This window comes from Nanorana parkeri, unplaced genomic scaffold, assembly GCF_000935625.1.
Source record: "Nanorana parkeri isolate BGI_ZX_2015 unplaced genomic scaffold, ASM93562v1 scaffold967, whole genome shotgun sequence".
NCBI classification, from domain to species: domain Eukaryota; kingdom Metazoa; phylum Chordata; class Amphibia; order Anura; family Dicroglossidae; genus Nanorana; species Nanorana parkeri.
Window position 1 is genome coordinate 238,220 of NW_017307235.1, and position 20,620 is coordinate 258,839.

At 44.6% G+C, this 20,620-nt stretch overlaps 1 protein-coding gene across 1 annotated transcript in view; it reads right to left on the reverse strand.

The window, feature by feature from the left end:
* Positions 1 to 1,171: 1,171 nt before the first annotated feature.
* Positions 1,172 to 20,620, reverse strand: part of LOC108795405 (nodal homolog 2-A-like) — a 24,651-nt gene continuing 5,202 nt past the window's right edge. The window contains exons 2-4 of the mRNA XM_018566652.1: positions 8,430 to 8,624; positions 2,622 to 3,391; positions 1,172 to 1,324 (exon numbers count right to left, since the gene is read on the reverse strand). Of these exons, the coding sequence (XP_018422154.1) occupies positions 1,172 to 1,324; positions 2,622 to 3,391; positions 8,430 to 8,624 (1,118 nt within the window). The remainder of the gene's footprint in view (positions 1,325 to 2,621; positions 3,392 to 8,429; positions 8,625 to 20,620) is intronic.

The window sequence follows — 20,620 nt, forward strand, 5'->3', positions numbered from 1 at the left end:
GATGTATTGCTCTTTCATGTGACCCCAATCAATTCAACTATTGTTACAGTAGACATTCAGCATGCTAAAAGTACATAGCTTTACTTAAGTGACCAACAGAGCTATAGGGAAACAGATGCATTTGTACAGCATCTGGAGTGCGTGTGTCGATATTCCTACTCTCTACTTGAGAACGGTTGCCATCCGTTGATTACCGCTGCACCCACCTATTTTATATGGAAAAAACGTTCAGGAGTGCGATGGGTTCATGGACTGTTACTATAGGGAACCAAACGCATTGATTTTTTTCCGGCATATAACTGCAGCATGGACAAAAACTTGTCAACAATGCAGAAAACAGTATGGTTGATTTTGAATGAGGAGGCTATCCTCCTCTGAGGGACACAATGTTTACCTTCCATTTATATGGCATTAAAACACTGACAGAGATTATAACGCTTCCCTACTCTACAGAAAAACAGATTTGCCAATAAGTGAGCTTTAAAGTCCATCTCCAGGCAAACCAATAAACCACCCTTGCAGAGGGGCCACCCCCTGCATTAAAAGGGTTAAGTGCTTATATATGTCTAGGGGATCGGAGTAAATCACTTTTACTTTCCTGATCCTCCGTGGGCGGTGCTCTCCTCTTCTTCCCCTCTGCTGCGGCTGGTGAAATGTCCCTCGCATTTACTGCAGGTCTACGGAACCTGCAGTAGATTTGATGATGTCAGTGGCTCTTAGGCTGCTGGAATGAAGGGGAGAAGAGGCTACAGGGTTAGGTCTAGCGTCCCGAAACGGAGCTGGTGGGAGTGGGGATCAGGGACAGCTTTTTCTTTTCCCCTGGGCATAAATGAGCAATTAACCCTTGCAGTGGGGCTTTTTGATTTGCCCATAGATGGGCTTTAAGAATATAAGAATGTAAAAAAAAAAGACTTGAATTATGTTTTAATTTTCCCAATCAGTATATTTATTGCAATGATGTCTTCATTAATCTGATTTAGCCAATTCGGCCGGTGAGAAAACTTTCCATCATCATACATTAAATAAATGCCGAAACAAGGGAAAGTGAAAGCGCATTTTGTTTTTAATACCCAGTATATAAATATATCATTTCTTTAAATATCTCTTATTTACACTATTTACAAATCCTTTCTTATGACAAACATGGAAATACACCAACGAGACGCAGACGTCAGTTGCATCCGCACGCCTCCACCACCATGTCCTCGTGGTGCTTCAGTGAGACATTGTCGTCTTCGTACATCAACATTGACAGCGCACTCATCTTCACTGGTACACAGGAGGGACACTCAACCTTCTCAGAATCATACATCTTCACCAGACTCTAAAAAAAAGTGCAAAAAATAAAATCAGCAAAGCTTAGAATATATAAAGGAGTCATTGTTCACATTACATTAAACTTTATTGCTTTAAGTAGCACCAAAATATTCTATGGCAGGAGTAGACATCCTCGGCACTCCAGCTGTTGTGGATCTACAAGTCCCATGAGGCATTGCAAGACTCTGGCAGCCATAGGCATGACTCCCAGAGGCCAAATCATGGGATTTGTAGTTTCACTACTGCTGGGGTGCTGGGCTGCCTACCCCTGTTCTACAGTATTTTAATCAAGGGTGTAGCTAGAGGTATAGAAAACTGTGCAACTGCTATGGGGCCCAGAAGCATATGGAGCCCAGAGTCATCAGGCTACCCAATGATTTATATTGGTAGCAACAGCATGTGGCAAATACCTTTTTGGGTATTCCGGGTTACAATTCCGGGTTAGGTCTGCCTTAAAGGCTAATTACAACTTTTCCAAAAAATAATAAATGCACCTGCATTGATTTAAAAAAAAAAAGTGAATTTCTTCATTTTATTTTGCATTGGAGCATGCAAAGCATTGCAACGGATGCAGTACATGGGCGTCTGTAGACTGTTCTCCCAGCCTAGGCCTGTACTGAGGTATGGACGTTCAGTTATGGGGCTGGAGGAGGTTATATCAATGGACTACAAGCGAGGTGACGTCACCGTACTTGTGCTCTAATGGGATCTACATGGATGACTCGCTGCCCAGCTTCCTGATTGGTTGGGAAGCTGGCCAATCAGGAAGTCGGGCGCCGTGTAATGACGCAGCGCACGGCTTTCTGAATGGCCGGGAAGCCGGCTTCTTGCTCCCTCGTCCCCCCATGACGAGGGAGCATGGAGCAGGCTTGTGGGCCAATCGGGAAGCAGGGTGACGCGTCATTACCCGGCGCCTGGCTTCCTGATTGGCCAAAAAGCCAGCTCCATGCTTTCTCGTCACCTGGTGCCGAGAACCATGGGGACGGCTTCCCTGCTAATCGGAATCCGGGTGGCGAGTCTTTACACGCCGCCTGGCTTCCTGAATGGGTCTTTAGAGCAACAAAGGCTAAAAAGTGAAGTTAGGACTACAATGGGCTTCTGGTAAATCAAAAGGTATTTTTCCATCTTTTTAAAAGTATAAATCATGAGAAACTATGCGTGTTTTGCAGAGATGTTCTGAATATGGTTTTTTTTTGCCAAGACATACATTTTATTAGTATATATGTTGGATCAGACACGCATAAGCCATTTTTACATATTCCTTACTAAATTGAGTCAAATGGGTGCTTGTTAACAAAAATTACCTTTAGGAATGCATGGTTGGTTGGCTTGAAGGTCTCATTCAGCGGAATTGGACATGTTCCCTCGCATCTGTAAGCATTGTACCTTCTTGGGTAGATGATTCGATTTCCCCATTCGATCTTGTCAAACTCAACCCACATGTCTACCCTCCTGCATAGAGGTGCGCCGGCTTCTGCTTTTGCCGGGAGGCTGTTGACAACTATGCTGTGGTGTGAATTGTGGTTTCTCCTGTGTCTCCTTAGACCAGCCATTTTGGTCGTCCTCTCTGGCATGATGTACTTTGAGGACTGGACAGTCTTAATGAGGCTGGGGGAGCCAAAATGGCTGGCAGAGGTCTTTTCCCTAGCAAACACAACAAGCATGACTTTTTCTGCGGAGAAGTGCAGAGCAGGCAAAGGATCTGTATTTGGAGGTGGAACTTGTCCAGGCTCCCTAACATTACCAGACTCTGTGTGCCGCTCTGTCATGTCCTCTGCTGCTACATATTCAGGATTTAAGATTGGCTCCCCATGGTGGATGGAGGATTGGAGAATTCTGGTCAAGTTAAAGATTTTCCAAGAGTTGCCTTTTGCAGCTGAAGGGTTGGCCATGAACGACCCCATGAAGAGCTTGTGTTGACCATCCTTAGAATGGAAGATCTCCACTGTGATATTGCGTGCCCTATGGAAAGAAGGAAGACGAACTCTGAGTTCCACCAGCTTAAGCTCGGTGCTGCTGGAGATTGAAGACATATCGAAGGACATCCTCCAAAGGTTTCCCGCTTCACTGCAACCTGGATTAAAGAAAGAGAGTATTGAAACATCTAAACCAGAAATGGAATACAATTTGATCTGAAAACTACAAGGTGACCACTAAAATTAGATGCATTGATAGTTGATACCCTGAGAGATAACCAAAGTGTTCTGATAACAACCCAAAATTTGGCATCACTAGGACATCTACAGAGGGGGAATCTCCCTAACGGGGACACAGACAACACTAAAAACCTGACCGGGGTTATAATCCCTCTCCAAACAGTTTTGGCTTCATTTGCACTTTAAAGCTTCATTCACACAGCTAAGAGTTGGCCCATACACATCCGTATCGGGCCGTTCCTGGGAAGGACAGGTGCTGCGTGTGATTGTATGCGGCAGCCTGTTCTTCTCTATGGGAGGACGCGGCCGTACACCGTTGTACGCTCCTCCGAGCTGCACATCCGTGCAGGTGCGGGTGTCCTTACCCCACGCAGTAAGTAAGGACATACTCATAAGGACATACGCCCTATGCTCACCCGAGCAAGTGCGGGTGTCCTTACTCATACGCAGACAGGTTGGATCCTGTGTGCGTCCAAGCACGGACACCCGCACGGATGTGCAGCTCGGGTGAGCGTACCACGGCGTACAGCCGCGTCCTCCCATAGAGAAGAACAGGCTGCTGCGTGCAATCACGTGCAGCACACGATACGGTCGTGATCTGTACGAGCCAACTCTTAGCTGTGTGAATGTGGGCTTAGAAGTTAAAGGATAGCTATACTTTCATAAAATACAGTTATCTATTTTGCCTACACCACCACGACCCAACCTAATGCCTAATGTGCCCGCTCCCCAGCTCCAGATGCCCCCTTCCAGGATTGGATAGCTGTGGCCTGCAGGAATCTTTCTTCTCCTGGCTGGGCCTGTTCACAAACTTCTATGAGGCATCTTCTGTATTGGGAGACAGCCCCATAGACGTCTTCGAGGGCAAAGCCAGGGGACAGAAAGATTTCAACCAAAAGGCTATGGAGATTGCTTCAGGCTGCCGCCAACCGGGTGAGTACACAAAGGCAAAAAATAATCTAGCATGGACTGGTAGAAGATATAGGAAATAAGAAACATAAAGAGAATGCAGTAAATATTATGTTGCTTCAATCCCATCCCTATTGATATTGGGAAAACAGAGAACCTATTAAAGCAATAAAGCACAACCGGAGCCAAAACCTTTTTTAGATTTCCATGGAGCAGAGAGGGATTAGAAGACCCATAACGTTTTTATTGCTGTCCGTGTCCCCATTAGGGAGATCCACCATCTCTATTTGTCCTGGTGAACGTTATCACTAAAAGTGAAAGAAAATCCCAAATTTAGTGTTGTCATCAGAACTGGAAAGAATTAGAAATCTTCCAATTCCAAATTCCAAATGTCCTCTCTTTGGAGGGATTTCCTTTCATTTCCTGTTGTGGCTATTAGACAGGAAGTGAAAAGAAATATCTCCAATGAGATTAAAATGGTAAAATAAAATAAAAAGATGACAGGGGGTATAACCCTCCCTTACCCTATCCAAAACTAAAAATTCAGTTCTACTTTGAATGTTGCGATCGATGGTTAACAGCTGTTTTTGAGCCGTGTAAGACATGTTGATTCATTGGGGGGAATTTATCAAATCTGGAGCAGACAAAATCTGGAGCAGATTGGCACTGCAGCCAATCAGCTTCAATCTCTCATTTACAAATCTCAACTGAGCAAACTAAAGAGAGATGCTGATAGGTTCCCATGGCAAACTGCTCCAGTTTCTGTATGCTCCAGTTTTGATCAATTACCCCCATTGAAGGGAATTGATCAATACCGAAGCAGACAAAATCTGCAGCAGCTGTGCATGGCAACCAATCGGCTTCTCTCTTTCATTTTTAAATCTTAACTGGCCAAACTGAAGAGAGAAGCTGATTGGTTGCCATGCGCAGCTGCTCCAGATTTTGTCTGCTCCAGTTTTGATAAATCCCCCCTATTGTGTTTTGTTTGATAAGCTGCGCCTTTGTAGTATTATAAAAAACTTGGTGCATGGCGGGGGGGAGGGGAACGTTAAAATGCTGCATGAGCTACTTTCCTGTGTTTGTCGCATGTGTGCAGCCCATAGATTAAATGGGCTTGTGTGTGGCAAACACGGGAAAAATGCATGTGAACGCGCACAAGCGCGTGTTCACGCTATGCGGATGGAGAACGGAGCCTTAGGGCTCAGTTATCAGGTACAGGGTTATTCACTAAAATGAAGGGTTTGGAGAAGGCCGGAGAGAAGTGAACAATAAAGGCCAAAAGAGCTCATTTGGAAATATTCTCCCATTCAGCTCACTTTCCAGTTCAGCAATGTTGTCCTAGATTGTTAACTTCTCCGGCCTTCTCCAAACTCTTCACCCTTTTGTGAATAACCTTGTAGATTTTACTAGACGCAGGACATTGATGGTATAATAGCTTAGGCATTTTATGTATCATCATTGTGGTCACGGGCAGGGCCGGATTTACTCTCTCTGCTGCCCCAAGGCCAGGTTCCTCAATGCGCCCCACTGTATGCAGGCTGAAAAGAAGTGATCTCGGTGACATCGCCAGGATCACTTGTACAAAACAAGCGGCGGCTTCCCCGCTGTAAATTTAGCTCTGCTTGCCCAAAGCAGGGCTAAATGTAGAAAACCACTACTCTCCCGGCGCCCAGAACTGCATGTCCCAGGCATCGGGAGATAGGAATTCCACACCCCTGCTGCCCCTCTGCTCCATGCTCGAGGCCGTGCCTTGGTTGGCCTTGTGGGAAATCCGGGCCCTAGTCATGGGATCAGCACTAGCTGTCAACTTACAAGGTATAGGGGGTCTCAAATGAGGCCCCTGATGTCTCCAAAGGACCGCGTATAATATTTAATATATATAATACTATATAAGACTGTAAAAGACTCAAGAATTACTACATGAAATGGTCAGAGACTGTCCTACAGGAATGGTTGGCCGCTAAAGTCCTGCCCCAGGAGACGTTAAGAGACATGAACCACATTTCAAACACCGAAGGGCTATATGTGGCCCTCGGGCAGCAGGGTGGTTACCAGGTATCTACAGGCTCAGTGTGCACACTAAAGTAGGATTAATAAGAATGTTGCTATCCTTGTGTACAGCTAAACGTACTAATGATCAGGTCATTGATATCAAATTGTTTTGTCCAATGTTTTGCTGGATTGTTTTGTGGCCCCCAAAGAAAGTTCTTGTAACTTAAAAGATTGTAGTTAATCCAAGTGTCTCAAATGTTGAAGCATTTGCTGGGCAAACTGTCCAGAATTCCATAAACCTTACTTGCACTCATTTGAAGTCTGTTATACACACGCAGACTCAATAAAAAAACCATTTAGACAAATGTCAGAAGTAAGGATGTGTATTGAGGCGGCTGCACGCTTTTTTTTTTTTCAATGCAGGACTCAGGCTCAATACACAAACTGTAATGACCTAATGAGTGCTTAGCACCCGGCGTCTACCTAGTGAAGTCTGCCAACCAGCCATCCATCAGAGTGCTGAAGGAGTAGTGTAAATAAACAAATCACAACAAAAAGGGGCACAATTAGACAGCCTGGTTACAGTATTTCCACCATAAGATGGATAACACATGTAGTTTAATAGTATATGAACAGAACGCACTATCCAGAGAATTCCAATATTTCAGACTTTATTGAAATTCACAGCAAATCCAGTATAACAGAGAATAAAAGTGTATAAAGCAACAAATGCCAGCACTGCACAACCTCTATGAATAAGCCTACGGGTGAAACATGTGAGAGGTTGTGGCTGGTTGGGGGTGTGCAGTGCTGGCATTTGTTGCTTTATACACTTTTATTCTCTGTTATACTGGATTTGCTGTGAATTTCAATAAAGTCTGAAATATTGGAATTCTCTGGATAGTGCGGTCTGTTCGTATACTGCTGCATTCTAAGGTGGAGACGCACCTATTAGACCAGCACCTGGGGAGTCCTGATGGTGGCTAAGGAATTGGAGCGGGTAGATTTCCTTTGGCTCTACATGTAGTTTATTGTTTGCTATTGCATGTGAGAAATAATGAGCAATGCTCATGTGTTAACCTTATAAATAGGAGATCGTATGAATAACTATACAAATATAATAGTATCCACATACAATAATGAAATGCAATAATGAGCCAGAAAACAGACAACGCCAATGGCTGACAACCAGGGAAAGATTGGTCTTGCTTGTCCACTTATGAGACAAATATTTGACAAACTAGACTACCTTAGCTCTGTTTTGGCAATGGTCTTCAAATCCCATGAAAGATCATTATTGCCAGATATGGAACGTGCACCTGCTCACAAATGGCACCATTAATGGTTATTTCAGAAACCTCCCACATGAGGCAGACCATGGGCAGACGATAATACGAAATCACCTGCACTCCATACAGCGTACAGATCATGTTAAAAGGTTGGTGCTTGAAGTGACAATACGGATGGCGCCGTGTCAGATACAGTCCATAATAGAAGTCACCAGCACTCGATGATGTGTGCAAAAAGTAAAGCACTTTTTTTATTAAATTGTCACATGCGTCACACAGCCCATGCCATACAGCCAATGTTTCGTGGCCACGCTGGGTCCCTTCTTCTGGGCCACATAGTGGGTCACTATGTGGCCCAGAAGAAGGAACCCTGCGTGGCCCCCGAAACGTTGGCTGTATGACGCATATGGCAATTTAATAAAAAGTGCTTTACTTCTTGCACACATCATCGAGTGCTGGTGACTTCTATTATAGACCATGGGCAGAGACTCCAAAAGTCTGGATCTTACAGGCTGAGCAGGTGGAGCATACATCCAATGTGACCATCACCTTTTGAACCATGTATGACCAAATCTACATCTAAGGACAGCCATATAGTGCCCAAGGTAGGCAGATGGAGGAATCAGTTCATGCATGGCTTGCACACATAAAGCAATGGAAATTATTTTTCTGTTACTCTCTAAAATGTGGAAAATTAAAGGGACAGCTGTTCACTTTGCATACAGAAAAGTAGGGAAGGCATTGCACAATGGAAGGAATGACTTACTCTTGGCAGTGAGGCTCAGTACCATGTCAGATTCCTGCAGGATAGGATGTTCCAAGCCAGGAAAATCAGTCCCATTTCCTATGAGTGACTGGTACAGCTGCATCATGTAGACGGGGTAATCCATTTTGTGTAAGTGCCTGTTCTTGTTCGACGAATCATGCTCTTCTGTATGTCTTTGAACAGGAATGGGGAAAACTGTTGAAATAAGTGCAAAGCAGATGATGCTCCCCAGTGGAACCATGTCTCCAGTGGACACTTGCTTGTAGAAAAGTAGATCTGAGCTGAAAATTGCTGACAGACTTTATATAGTACAGAAACGTCTTCACACCTATGGTCCTTCACACCTGATGCCTATTCGTGTGAATGAGCTGTACATCTTGATCCACAGGTCGGTCTTTGCCAATGTCTGGCTAATGTCTCCCAACTGTTATGTTAATGGCCAGTGTCTGAAATGTCTCGCATCCTAGGTTCATTCATGACGTGCTTAAGAATGAGCTTCCATCAGTGTACCTGTAAACCAACATATTCAGGAGCAATAGAGGTGAATTAGCAAAGATTAATTTGCTATTAAGATGGGTATTTGAGATAATCCATTAATCCCAGTTGTACAAGTGGATAATCAGTTTCAGTTAACACATGATAAGGAGTGTACAGATTGAAGGTGGCCACAGACCCCTGCTGACAGTCAGACGAAGAAGTCCAGTCTGACTGTGTTGAAATTCTTCTTTTCACAGTTTTTCCACATAAAGACTAAAGCTTAACTCAGAGCGCGTATTTTCCTGTTGTCAAACACTCCCAACACTGGCTTATCTTGGGTGACCATAAAAGGTTGTCAAAAATGTAATTACTCCCCCCAAAATTGGTTGGACAGGGATGCCTGATGGTACCTATAGACATGACATTGCCACCCAGTCTAGTTAAAATCTATAAGACTGGGAGACATCCATCTGTTCTATATAGCCAGATTAAGGTACCACTAAATATAAAATGACCATTGCTGTAGGGTTGCATGGCTACACCCAAGCAGCTGATTGCTCTCATTGGCTTGGGTTGGACATTGTTGGTCAGTCAATATTATGTCTCCAGTGTAACGCAAAGAAACCATGCTTGGGTAATAAAGGCATATTTGCTTCATTCATGTCTCTGCATTATCTTTTCATTATCAAGAAGGTATGGGCTGAAATGTTTACACTCTACATTCATGATGGCAGTTGGACAAAGTGGCCATGATACACCCACCAAAAACTGATTTCTAAAGCTGGTCACACTTCTATAGATTATCTGCAGATTTTCTATGGTCAGATGGAAAAAGTGCAACAGATTCCTCCATCTACGCTAAACCATGTGGATGGAGGAATCTCTGACTGGGGCCAGCTTCAGTATCTTGCTAGTCGGCCCTGCCGGCTGTCAAAATACCTCTGATTGGATGCAGGCATTGGTCAGGTATTTTGGCAGCCAGCAGGGCCGACTAGCAAGATACTGAAGCTTGGAGATTCCTCCATCCCCACAGTTTAGAGTAGATGGAGGAATCTGTTGCACCTTTTCCCATCTGACATTAGAAAATCTGCAAATAATCTATAGGTGTGTGGCCAGCTTTAGAAAGCAGTTGTTGGTGGGTGTATCACGGCCACTTTGTCCAACCGCCATCATGAATGTAGAGTGTAAGCATTTCAGCCCATACTTGCTGATAATGAAAAGATAATGCAGAGACATGAATGGACAGATTGCCCACCATGCACTGTCCAGTGGAGGTGAATGGGCACCAAAGGATCTTAACATTTCTCACAGATGGTTTGTGTATGGCCACTTATAAAGCTCTACACATATTTAAAGTATGTTTTACAGATTGGAAGAGACAATATTGTGGACATATTACAATCTAGGAATGTTCCCTGATAACCTTGCAGCATGGTTCTGTTCCTACCATGCTGGTTATGGCCACCTTACTGGGATTCATGTGAAAACTAACACTGGTGACCCAATTCTGAACAAACTACGTATGCGGCTTTTTCTATCTTCGATACATTATAAGTTGCTGATCTGGAACAAGTACGGAATCAGTTTCATCAGAACACCTGATCTTCATACTTGTTTGTGTCCGTAGACTTAAAAAGTATTGGAGCCTTTGAATAAGTATGATAGCCAGACAGCTGGCATTTTAAGGCTAGGTCCACACCTAGGCGACTCCTAAACGCGTGGCAATCCACACAGTTTTGTGCATGATTGCCACGCGGTCGGGAATCGCCAAGGTGTGAATTTTCTAATGGCACCCCAGTCGCGCCGGGCGGATCGGGCGGTTTCCTACCGCGATTCTGCCCGTGCAAGTGAACATGATCGCGGCTAATAAAAGCCACGAGTCGCGTGTCGCAAAAAAAGGTATTTTTTTTAGTGATTGTTGCACAGATGTCACCCCATTGAAATCAATGGGGTCAGGTGGCAATCACTGTGTGCACTAGCGGCCCCGGGGAAACGCACGATCGCGCGGCCCCGGGGAAACGCATCCCAGGTGTCGTGCGGTGTAGTGCAGGTGTGAACCTAGCCTAAGAGGTTCAACAGTGGCAACCTCCATAGTAAATGTTAACATTAAATCATATCTTAAACCATCAAAACATTTTTAAATGTCACATGGAGATACCATGACAGATTCCATCTCATCCGTGTTGAGAGCTGACATTAAAACCTATTGATACCAGAATTAGACTTCAGGTTACAGAGAGTGGGGAAGTCTCCTGAGATACCACTGAGTTTGTGGGTGAGGACGAGCTTTTTATTTCTGCACTTTTAATATTGTATTATAACCAGAGTCTTTATGGTTTGGCTAAATGGCCCCTTTGTTATCATTACACACCTGGATTTGTGTAGGCCTTTGTTAATTGTATGTACTCAGTTCTGTTAACACACAAAATGGAGTAGTGATGGTCTGGGAGTGGTTTAGAAAGTCCTGAACTAACAATTGAAGGTGAGTTGATTCTTTTTCTTCAGAATAGCACGCATGTTTAGGCATGTCTTGTTAAAATGTATTTAAATTCAAAATGTAATATAATGCAGCTTGAATGTTCTTAGATGTGGCGGCTGCATTCATTTTTATTTTTTCAAGTACAGAAAATCTAACTAAGCTAATAGTCCCACCAATGCACCATGTAATGGAGTTGAACAAGGCATGTTGGAAGTCCAGCCTGTGTGACAACCATGACTGCCCCCATAGATAAAATGGAAAAATGGAGTGTAGGCACAAAGTGACCATTTTGTATCAGGATCCAAATGGGTACCACCAGGGTAGGGAAATGATCATCACCCTATTCACTGTTTTAGACCTAATCTGGCCAATAACTGGCCTATGTTGGGCTCCAGTAGGCTATAGACCTTGAAACTGGCATTGTAGAAGCAGATGCCCTCACAAGCTACAGACTGCATTCATTTCTGTGCAGTTTGAAGCTTGTGCTTCACTGAATGCTTGAATATTTATGGTGGTTTTGCTTAATAAATGCAACAGATATCTTCTCAATAGTTCAGAAAAAGATGAATGCTTGGGTTTAGGTACACAGACATGAATTTTTTTTTGACAATCTAACCAAAAAGGCCAAAATGGGTCATCTCATGTTAATGAGGTAAATGAAGACAGCTCCTGCCAAACCTCCTTGGGGAAGATATAATTGCCCAGTGCTGAGGACCAGCTGGCAGATGCAGAACCAGGAGAGTGGTCATCATATAGTGACTGAATGTCCAACCTCTCTAAGACTTGTTTTTGATGACCAGTTGTGCAGAGTTTGCTTGTTGTTTATATGATCTGAAGAGTGTATGTCTCACCAGGGCCGGATTTCCCACAAGGCAAACTGAGGCCCAGCCTCGGGGCAGCAGGGGTGTGGAATTCCTATCTCCCGACGCCCAGAACATGCAGTTCCGGGTGCCGGGCAGGTAATTGTTTTCTACATTTAGCCCTGCTTTGGGCAAGCAGGGTTAAATGTAGAGTGGGGAAGCCACCACTTGTTTTGTACAAGTGATCTTGGCAATGTTGTCGAGATCACTTGTATGCAGCCTGCATACAGGGGGGCGCATTGAGGAACTTGGCATTGGGGCAGCAGAGAGAGTAAATCCGGCCCTGTGTGATTTTTCAGTTGTCCACTTCTTTTGAAACAAATACTTTTTCAAGCCTTTGGGACACAGATAAGCTCTGATGCAAATGTAGGTGTGGGAATTCAGTAGCAGAAAGTGTTTGCTTTCTTAATCCTTTGTGAAGTACTTTTTTGTTTTTAAACCATTTTGGCGACATAGTTTTTTTTTCACACCATTGCTGATTATCTTGGGATGAGGGATGGGACTGTGAAGACAACACACTGGCCTGCCACTCTCCATCCTCACCGCTCGATATAACTTTGTAGCATTTTAATTTCTGGATCACTTCAGATATATTGAAGATTATAATCGTTCCTCTTTCTTTATTTTGACCATAAGTGGTCTCTACCATAAAGCATTGATTACAATAACAGGGCTTCTACTGTTGTCCTAGGGGTCATAAATGAGCACCTGTACTAATCGGTGAAGCTTGTTTTATACAGCGCATCTATAGACTAAAAAATATTTTTTCATTTTGGATGGAGTGGCTAGGGTTTAAATACAGTATCTGTCTGACATTTGAAAGCTAGAATAGGAATGGGTCTCTGGACCATTTCGACCAGCAGTCCCTTAGATCATGGTGCATTGCCGTGCAATAAGGGTCTTGGCGGGATCCTGTGGAGGTTTCCTCTCGAGTCCGACTGTTTGTCCAGTCCTGCTTATCTTACAACGATTCATTCCTCAATAAGCCTGCATATTGTGGATTTTTTCTGTTTGTCCATTACTACCTCTTTATTGCTGCTGCGTCAGCGTCATGCTTTTCCACTTAACTTTGTTCCCTATTTGTTGAAAAATAATACAAATTTTGTGAAAGAAACTGGGGAGATTCTTTTTGCCTGGTGACCATTGTCATAGGGGATAAGGGTTCATTCACACGGGAATCGGTCGGCACGTACAGCTCTGTGCTGCGTGCGCGCCGTATCGGGCAGCTCCCGGGAAGGACAGGTGCTGCATGTGATTATTACGCAGTCCCAGTCCTTCTCTATGGGACTACGTGGCCGTACACTGCCCTACGCTCATCCACCCTGCCTGTTCATGCGGGTGTCTGTACTCGTTACGCTGTCAGAATGGATCCTGTCTGCGTCCGAGCCGGGACACACGCACCCGTACGGACCTGCACTTGAGGTGAGCGTAGGGGGGCGTACGACCGCGTAGTCCCATAGAGAAGGACAGGGGAGGTGAACTAATCACACCCAGCACCGTCCTTCCCGGGAGCTGCCCGATACAGCCGTGCACGCAGCGCAGGGCTGTAAAATCCAAAATTTCGAGATGTCAACAGAACATGAATAAAGGGGAAATCCCCCATGGAAACACTTCTTGGATTACATCTAAGAAGGCATTTCCCACACATTAAAAATTGCTTCCTGTGAGACAGCAAGTGATGGAAAACCTCCCCAAGACTAAAAAAGTATTGACAGAGCTTTATCTAATGCCTACTCCATCCAAAATACAAAATAAATAATTTTGCTTTAGAGATACTTCAACAAATCTCTCTGTGAGAGGGCCAGATCCTTCACTGTTCTGTACAGAAGAGGAGAGAGGCAAGGAACTGCATATGTGATCTCAAGTGGAAATCATGGTGGGTCCTCCCGTTCCAATGGGGTGCTTGTGCACAAGCAGGAATCTCCTGACTCATCATTTTTGGTTATATCTGCTCATCATTATCTTCTTAATAACTACTAATTGCTGATGAAGATGTTAACTGCTGTAGACTTTGCAGATAGTTGAAAATCTAGAAATGCAAAACAAATGACCACCAAACAGTAAGCCCTGGTTCACACCTAGGCGGCACCGTTTTTGCGCATTTGTACGCGGTGTGCACATTTTTATGCGTGGTTTAACGCGCGTACATGAAGACGCGCTTTTTGATTGGCAGCTCAAAAACCATTGTGGGCAATGGAAGAACGTGCGTATATACGTGCAAAAACGCTCACAAAAATGTGCAACATGCCTCTGTGGCGCGTTTTTGGGCATTTGCAATGAAGTCTATGGAGAGGAAAAGCGCTTTTAACTGCCCAAAGAAGCTCCTGTATCTTTTCAGCTGTCTGGCGTTTTCCTGCTCAGGTGTGAACCAGGGCCATTGAAAATCACGGGATTTCTTGAGTTGGGCAGTTAAAAGCGCTTTTCCAACTGCTCAAAAACGCCTCGGTGTGAACCAGGGCTAAAGAAGTGATACAAAATATTGAATTACAGATATTGTTGAAAAGATATGAAAATTAAAACAGAAATTATTGAATTGAAAGCATTATTATACCAAAGCTGGCCATACTGTATATGTTGGATTAAACGTAGATGTCTGTCTCTGCTGAAGTTCTGGATTATTTGGGAACTATAAGCTATGGTCAGGAGTTGGCCACCTACATGCCCAAAAGTCATCATTGTGACCATTTGATTTCTGAATTGATACTGCTGGGTGGAACAGTCATTTTTTACAGTCTGCGGTCAGTCACAAGTGTCGCTCAAATACTTTTTCTGAGAATAAGAAAAGCAGAGATGTGAATTGCCCATTCATTGTTGTCTGAGATAATGCCCGACGCAATACAATAACTATTTATTGATCATTGAAAGGACAATCTACAGTCAACACAATGCCTTAAGACAATGTTGGTTTGCTAGAAAACACATCAATGCGTGGCTTCACCTTTCGGAAAGGATGTTGTATGCTAATTTCCCAGGCCCTGCCATGAGCCATGTGCCTTTTAGACAAAACAGAAACTGCTTGGCCAGTTGTCAAAACATGGTAGATGTTTACTGAAGCCTCCTGCAATCAGTTGTAACAAAGAGGTGACACCCAATACACAACCCTAATGAGATAATGAGTATTTAATAACCCGTCTAGCTGAGAGCAACTGTTCATGTATATAATACCAACTGTACATTAGGTCATCTACTCATAATCTTTCCTCAACCATAATTTATGTAGCCTGTGCTATGCTTTCCTTTGACTGCTGGCTTTTATTAAATGTATTTGTCATTGTTTAAAAGAGAACCATGGGGTCAGTGTTTCTCCCCATAGTTCTCCTTAGGGTCACGGGAGTACACAAACTAGTGTCCTCCCGGGACCCAAAGCTCAGTATATAGGGAACTACAGCTCGCAGTATACTGAGACCGCCGCAGCCGGAACGGATCCCGACATTACTGTCGAGATCCACCCAGTTGCGTGATTGACAGCTGGCTCTGCCTATCTAGAGGCAGAGCCAGCTGTACCGGCCCCCTCCCCCGTCCGTTCCGCCAGTCAGCGCTGGAGGATCGGAGCAGGGAGGGGGGAATCCCTGCAGGGAGCCGTGCGTGACAGTCACGGCTCTCGGCAGGGACATGATCGAGAAGTGAGCGAGCGACGGTATGTGTTCGCTCGCTTCCCGATCTATTGAGCCGACCTGTGACAGTTTCATTGTCACACGTCGGCTCGAACTATGAGGTTGAGTGAAAATCGCTCACCTCATAATTCTCCTTTAAGATCACTGACAGCAGGGAGGTCAAAGAGGGGCCCAATCAAAGTTTTACTATCTGGCCCCATGAACTGTTGTTGGGTTACTGCACTTAGTTCCTTGCACTAAGTTATTTACATTGGGATAAGCTATATGCCCTTGATCTCAGTCTGTACCCTAAAAGACCTTTCAGTTCTAAAGCACATACTGCAATCAGGATGAATTATTACATATTCCCCAAAGCCTGGCAGAATACATGTAGTCGTATGATTATCACATTTGCACATTGTACGTTATCTGTGCAGGAATTCGTCTGGATATTTGACATATTCTTTGAATTATCAGAGGATGTTCATTGAATAATAATGGTCTTAAGTAGGGATGTTCAGATACCAAGTACAGTACTCGGTACAAGTACAAGTACAGATACTTTTCCAGCTCCAAGACTAGACTAGAGAAAAATGTAAAAGTTAGGAGGCGGCTGTCATTTGTAAGTAGCACACGGAGCTCCTTGGATTTGTACATCTCTGTTTTAATGTATGATTTTGTTTTTATAAACATGTATAAGGGATGCACCGATAACATTTTTCCAAGTACAAGTACTGATACTCACCCAAGTACTCACAGATACAAGTACTGATACATTTATGTTTATTGTCATGTGACAGTTTTTCTAAAACAATACAGACTAATGATTTCAAGACAGTGGTGGAGCGCCAGAGTCAGGTCCCCGCTGCAGCCCTGGTGAAAATGCCAAGTATCGACACTGGTATCTGAACTGGTATCTGGACATCCCTAGTCTTAAGTCAACGGAACATATTCTGTGAACGTTTTATGTGACTAAGACAATTTTATGCTAATTGGTCATTTGTTTTCGTCTGTTACACTTTGAGCCGGGGCAGATTTCTTAGACTGTAATTGACCAATATTCTTAATGACTGTTTGTTATCATAAATGGTCAGCCAGTGACCACACATTATTACAGAAGTATTGTTTGTCAGATATGACTGCTTCTCAAAGTTTGGCCAGCCAGAGCTTGGGTCCTTCAGAATTGTACCCCTAGACGGAAGGTCTCTGAGACTGGCAGAATGGGGTTGTAAATCCAGTCCTGAGAAGCCCTGACCTGGAGGTGCAAGGTATTGGTCTTCAGCTATGCCTACAAGTTGCTGATTTTTTGCTGGCTTGTCTCGGGCGGTGATGTGTGCTGCGGAATGCAAATAACAGCTAAGCTATAGCAAGCACAGGCAAATGTTGCATGGAGCTTGTGGTTCAGCACAGCATATTGCAATACCCGATGAATGCAGAACTGTTTAGTATGCCGTATGACTTTCAGAATCAGTGCTTATGTGATCATGACCATGACCTTAGGCTGATCCATAACCTTATAACCATTGTGGAAGTGCGTGGCAATGCCAGGGTGTCTTTTGGCAATATAGTCACCCAGGACTCTCAGCCAGGCGGGCTGAGCAGTTCCAGAAAGTGCCAACGTTTACTGGGAAAGAGCTGGCTTTGCAGTTCTTCTCAGGTTTTCTGGATTTGGCATGGGGTTCCTGTAACTGGGAGATTTCAAAGAGCATTGGGAGGAATGAAATCTCCCTTCCTGGGTCCAGGCTTTAGTGGTGACCAGCACCGAAAGATTGTGCACCTTGGCACAGCCCTTATGAGGAGAATGCTGGTTCATGCTCAGGGCTCCCCCTGGGTGACAGAGGAGGTCTCTGCAGGAGTCAGGAGGGCTCCACCCTGGGACCAGTCTGTGACTGGCGGACTGAGGAGTGGGTCAGCTGGGTGGTGAAAACGTTTGGTAATCAGACAACCTAAAGTCGGTGGACTTTGACAGGGCTATTTTGGATGTGCATATGTTCCTGTGCAAGAGATGATAAAGGACCCCTGCGAGGGTGATCACATTGTTTTGAGAACTTTCATTAAATAAAAGTGGGCAAGGATGCCCTTAAAAGAAGTAATAAGCGAGTGGGTGCGTCCTTAATGCGCTACCATTGGAGGCTAAATCTCACACAATCCAGCTTAGGTATTCCTTTCAGGAGCAAAAGCACCCACAGACACGACCAAGGGACATCTGAGCATACAAAGGCACCTTTGCAAACCTCGGCAAAGTAGTGATACTATCAAGAACATAGCAAGGGTGGGGAGGGTCCTCACATTGCCCTGATATATACACTGAGTGGCCAGATTATTATGACCACCCCATCAGTACTTCGTTGGGCCACCTTTTGCCTTCAATACTGCGGCGATTCTTCTTGTCATTGACTCCACGAGATGGTGAAAGGTGATGCGAGGAATCTGACACCATGCCTGATGAATAGCACTGTCCAGTTCTGTGAGATTTGATGGTTGTGGAACCAGCTGCCTGATGGCTCTTTCAACTTCGTGCCACAAATGCTCAATTGGATTGAGATATGGTGATCGCGGGGGCCACCTAAGCAAGGTAAAGTCTCCCTCATGTTCTTGAAACCACTCCTGCACAATACGAGCACCGTGGCATGGCGCATTGTCTTGTTGGAAGAAGCCATCTCCATTGGGATACGCCATCAACATGATCGGATGAACTTGATCAGCAACGATACTTTGGTATGTTGTGCTATTCAGACGTTGTTCCACACTAATTAAAGGGCCCAAATCATGCCAGGAAAACACGCCCCAATCCATAACACTGGCCCCACCAGCTTGAAGGGTTGTACTCATGCGTGTGGGGTGCATGCTTTCATGCTGTTCCCGCCAAATTCTCACTCTGCCATCTGCATGATGCAACTGGAAACGTGATTCATCGGACCACATGACTTTCTTCCAATGCTCGGCTTTCCAATCCTTGTGTTCCTGTGCGAATTGGAGACGTTTTATGTTGTTAACTGCAGACAGCAAAGATGTTCGAACAGGACTTCGGCTTCCATATCCCATACAATGCAGTGTACGGCGAACAGTGCGCTCAGAGATCATTTGAGAGGATCCCTGATTAAGATCTGCAGTAATTTGATGCACTGTTGCCCTTCTGTTGTCTTGTACCAGTCTTGCCACTCTCCGTTCTGCCCTAACATTGATTAGTCGCTGACGGCCACAATTCGCACGTTCAGACCCAGATTTTCGGCTGACAGTCCGGTCTTTAAACACTTTAACAACAGCTGTTCTTGAACATTTAACGAATTCTGCTGTTTTGCTGATACTCGCTCCATGGCTCCGAGCGCCAACAATCATCCCACGTTCAAAGGCTGTTAAATCGCGTTGTTTACCCGTATCTTCAGAAACAAATCACTTCTACTGTCGTGGTAACCAACCTGCTTCCCTATTTATAATGGTCTGGCCCTATAGCAACTTCAGCGCTAAATTATAGCTAATTTGCCTACAAACGTCAGGTGGTCATAATAATCTGGCCACTCAGTGTATCTTGGGTCATTCCTCTGATCTTCTCTATCCTCAATACCTCACTAGGTCCTCTATGATTGTCTCCATCTCTTTGCTTTGCGCTTGGCTTGTTGTTCCTGCATCTGTTTCAATGTATTCTATTCTACTTGTTTTTCCTAATCTCTTAATACTTGACATGGCATACTTGAAGTATCTGTTGGGCAAGAAAGAGAAGGGGGTAGATGGATGGTGGAGGAGTTATGGAAAGTATGCAATGCTCTATGCATTGCATTCGACATTCAACATGCAGTAGAACCATTAGGGTTGAGTTGAGGTGGTACAAAAGATTCTAAGAAGCCCACATCTAAAGTATTGTGATATACAGCATGGCCTTCTTATAACAAAACATATTTACATGTCCTCTGAACTTCTGGCATAACACCCAAAAACAAGAAGCTCAGTCTTTGCTTATGAGTAAGTGGGCGGAGTCATGCAAAGCATTCCTTTTTGCCCCTGTTAGCCATCTGTGCTAAGTGGCAGCAGAAGCAGGATATGAAGGCCAAGGGATACAGCCAAAACCGTGTGTATATTCTGAAGCAAAAGAAAAAAAGCGTGTGCTGGGATTTTACTATTCAATTGGAGGAAGGTTGGTGCCAGACTAAGTACTGTAATATATATATATATAACGATCATCCATATCCTTATGACCACAGACCTAATATTGAGTAGGTCCCGGCCTCTGTTGCTGCCAAAACATCCCTGACCCATGGAGGCATGGACTCCACTAAACCTCTGTAGGTATTCTGCGGTATCTGGCACCAAGCCGGCCTAGCAGGTCCTGTAAGTTGCGAGGTGGGACATCCATGGATCAAACTTTGGAGGCCAAGTCAGGGCCCATTAACCCGCAGAAAGAGGCCACTGGGGAGGCCTGGGCTCCAAGCAAGATTTTTTTATTTTCGTTTAATGTGCAGTGTAGTGTAGTTGTTAAGGGCCCCCCCTGTGCACTTGGTACCTTCCTGAGCAGTGCACGCAGGAAGGTTTATTTTTCCATTGACAGAGTTTTCTTTAACCCAGCAGAAGTGGAGCACAGCTGCTGGAGGTAAAGGTAAGGGGGGAGGGGGTTAGTAGTTGGTAATGACAGACACCGAACGACCATCCATCCATGGCGGCGGCGGGGGTAAGTTGGGGAGGCGGAGGAGAGACATACACCGACGCTGGGGGGTTGGGGAGAAGAGGAGAGAGAAAGAGAGAAACTGACCAACGCTGGGGGAGGGGAAGAAGAGGAGAGAGACACCG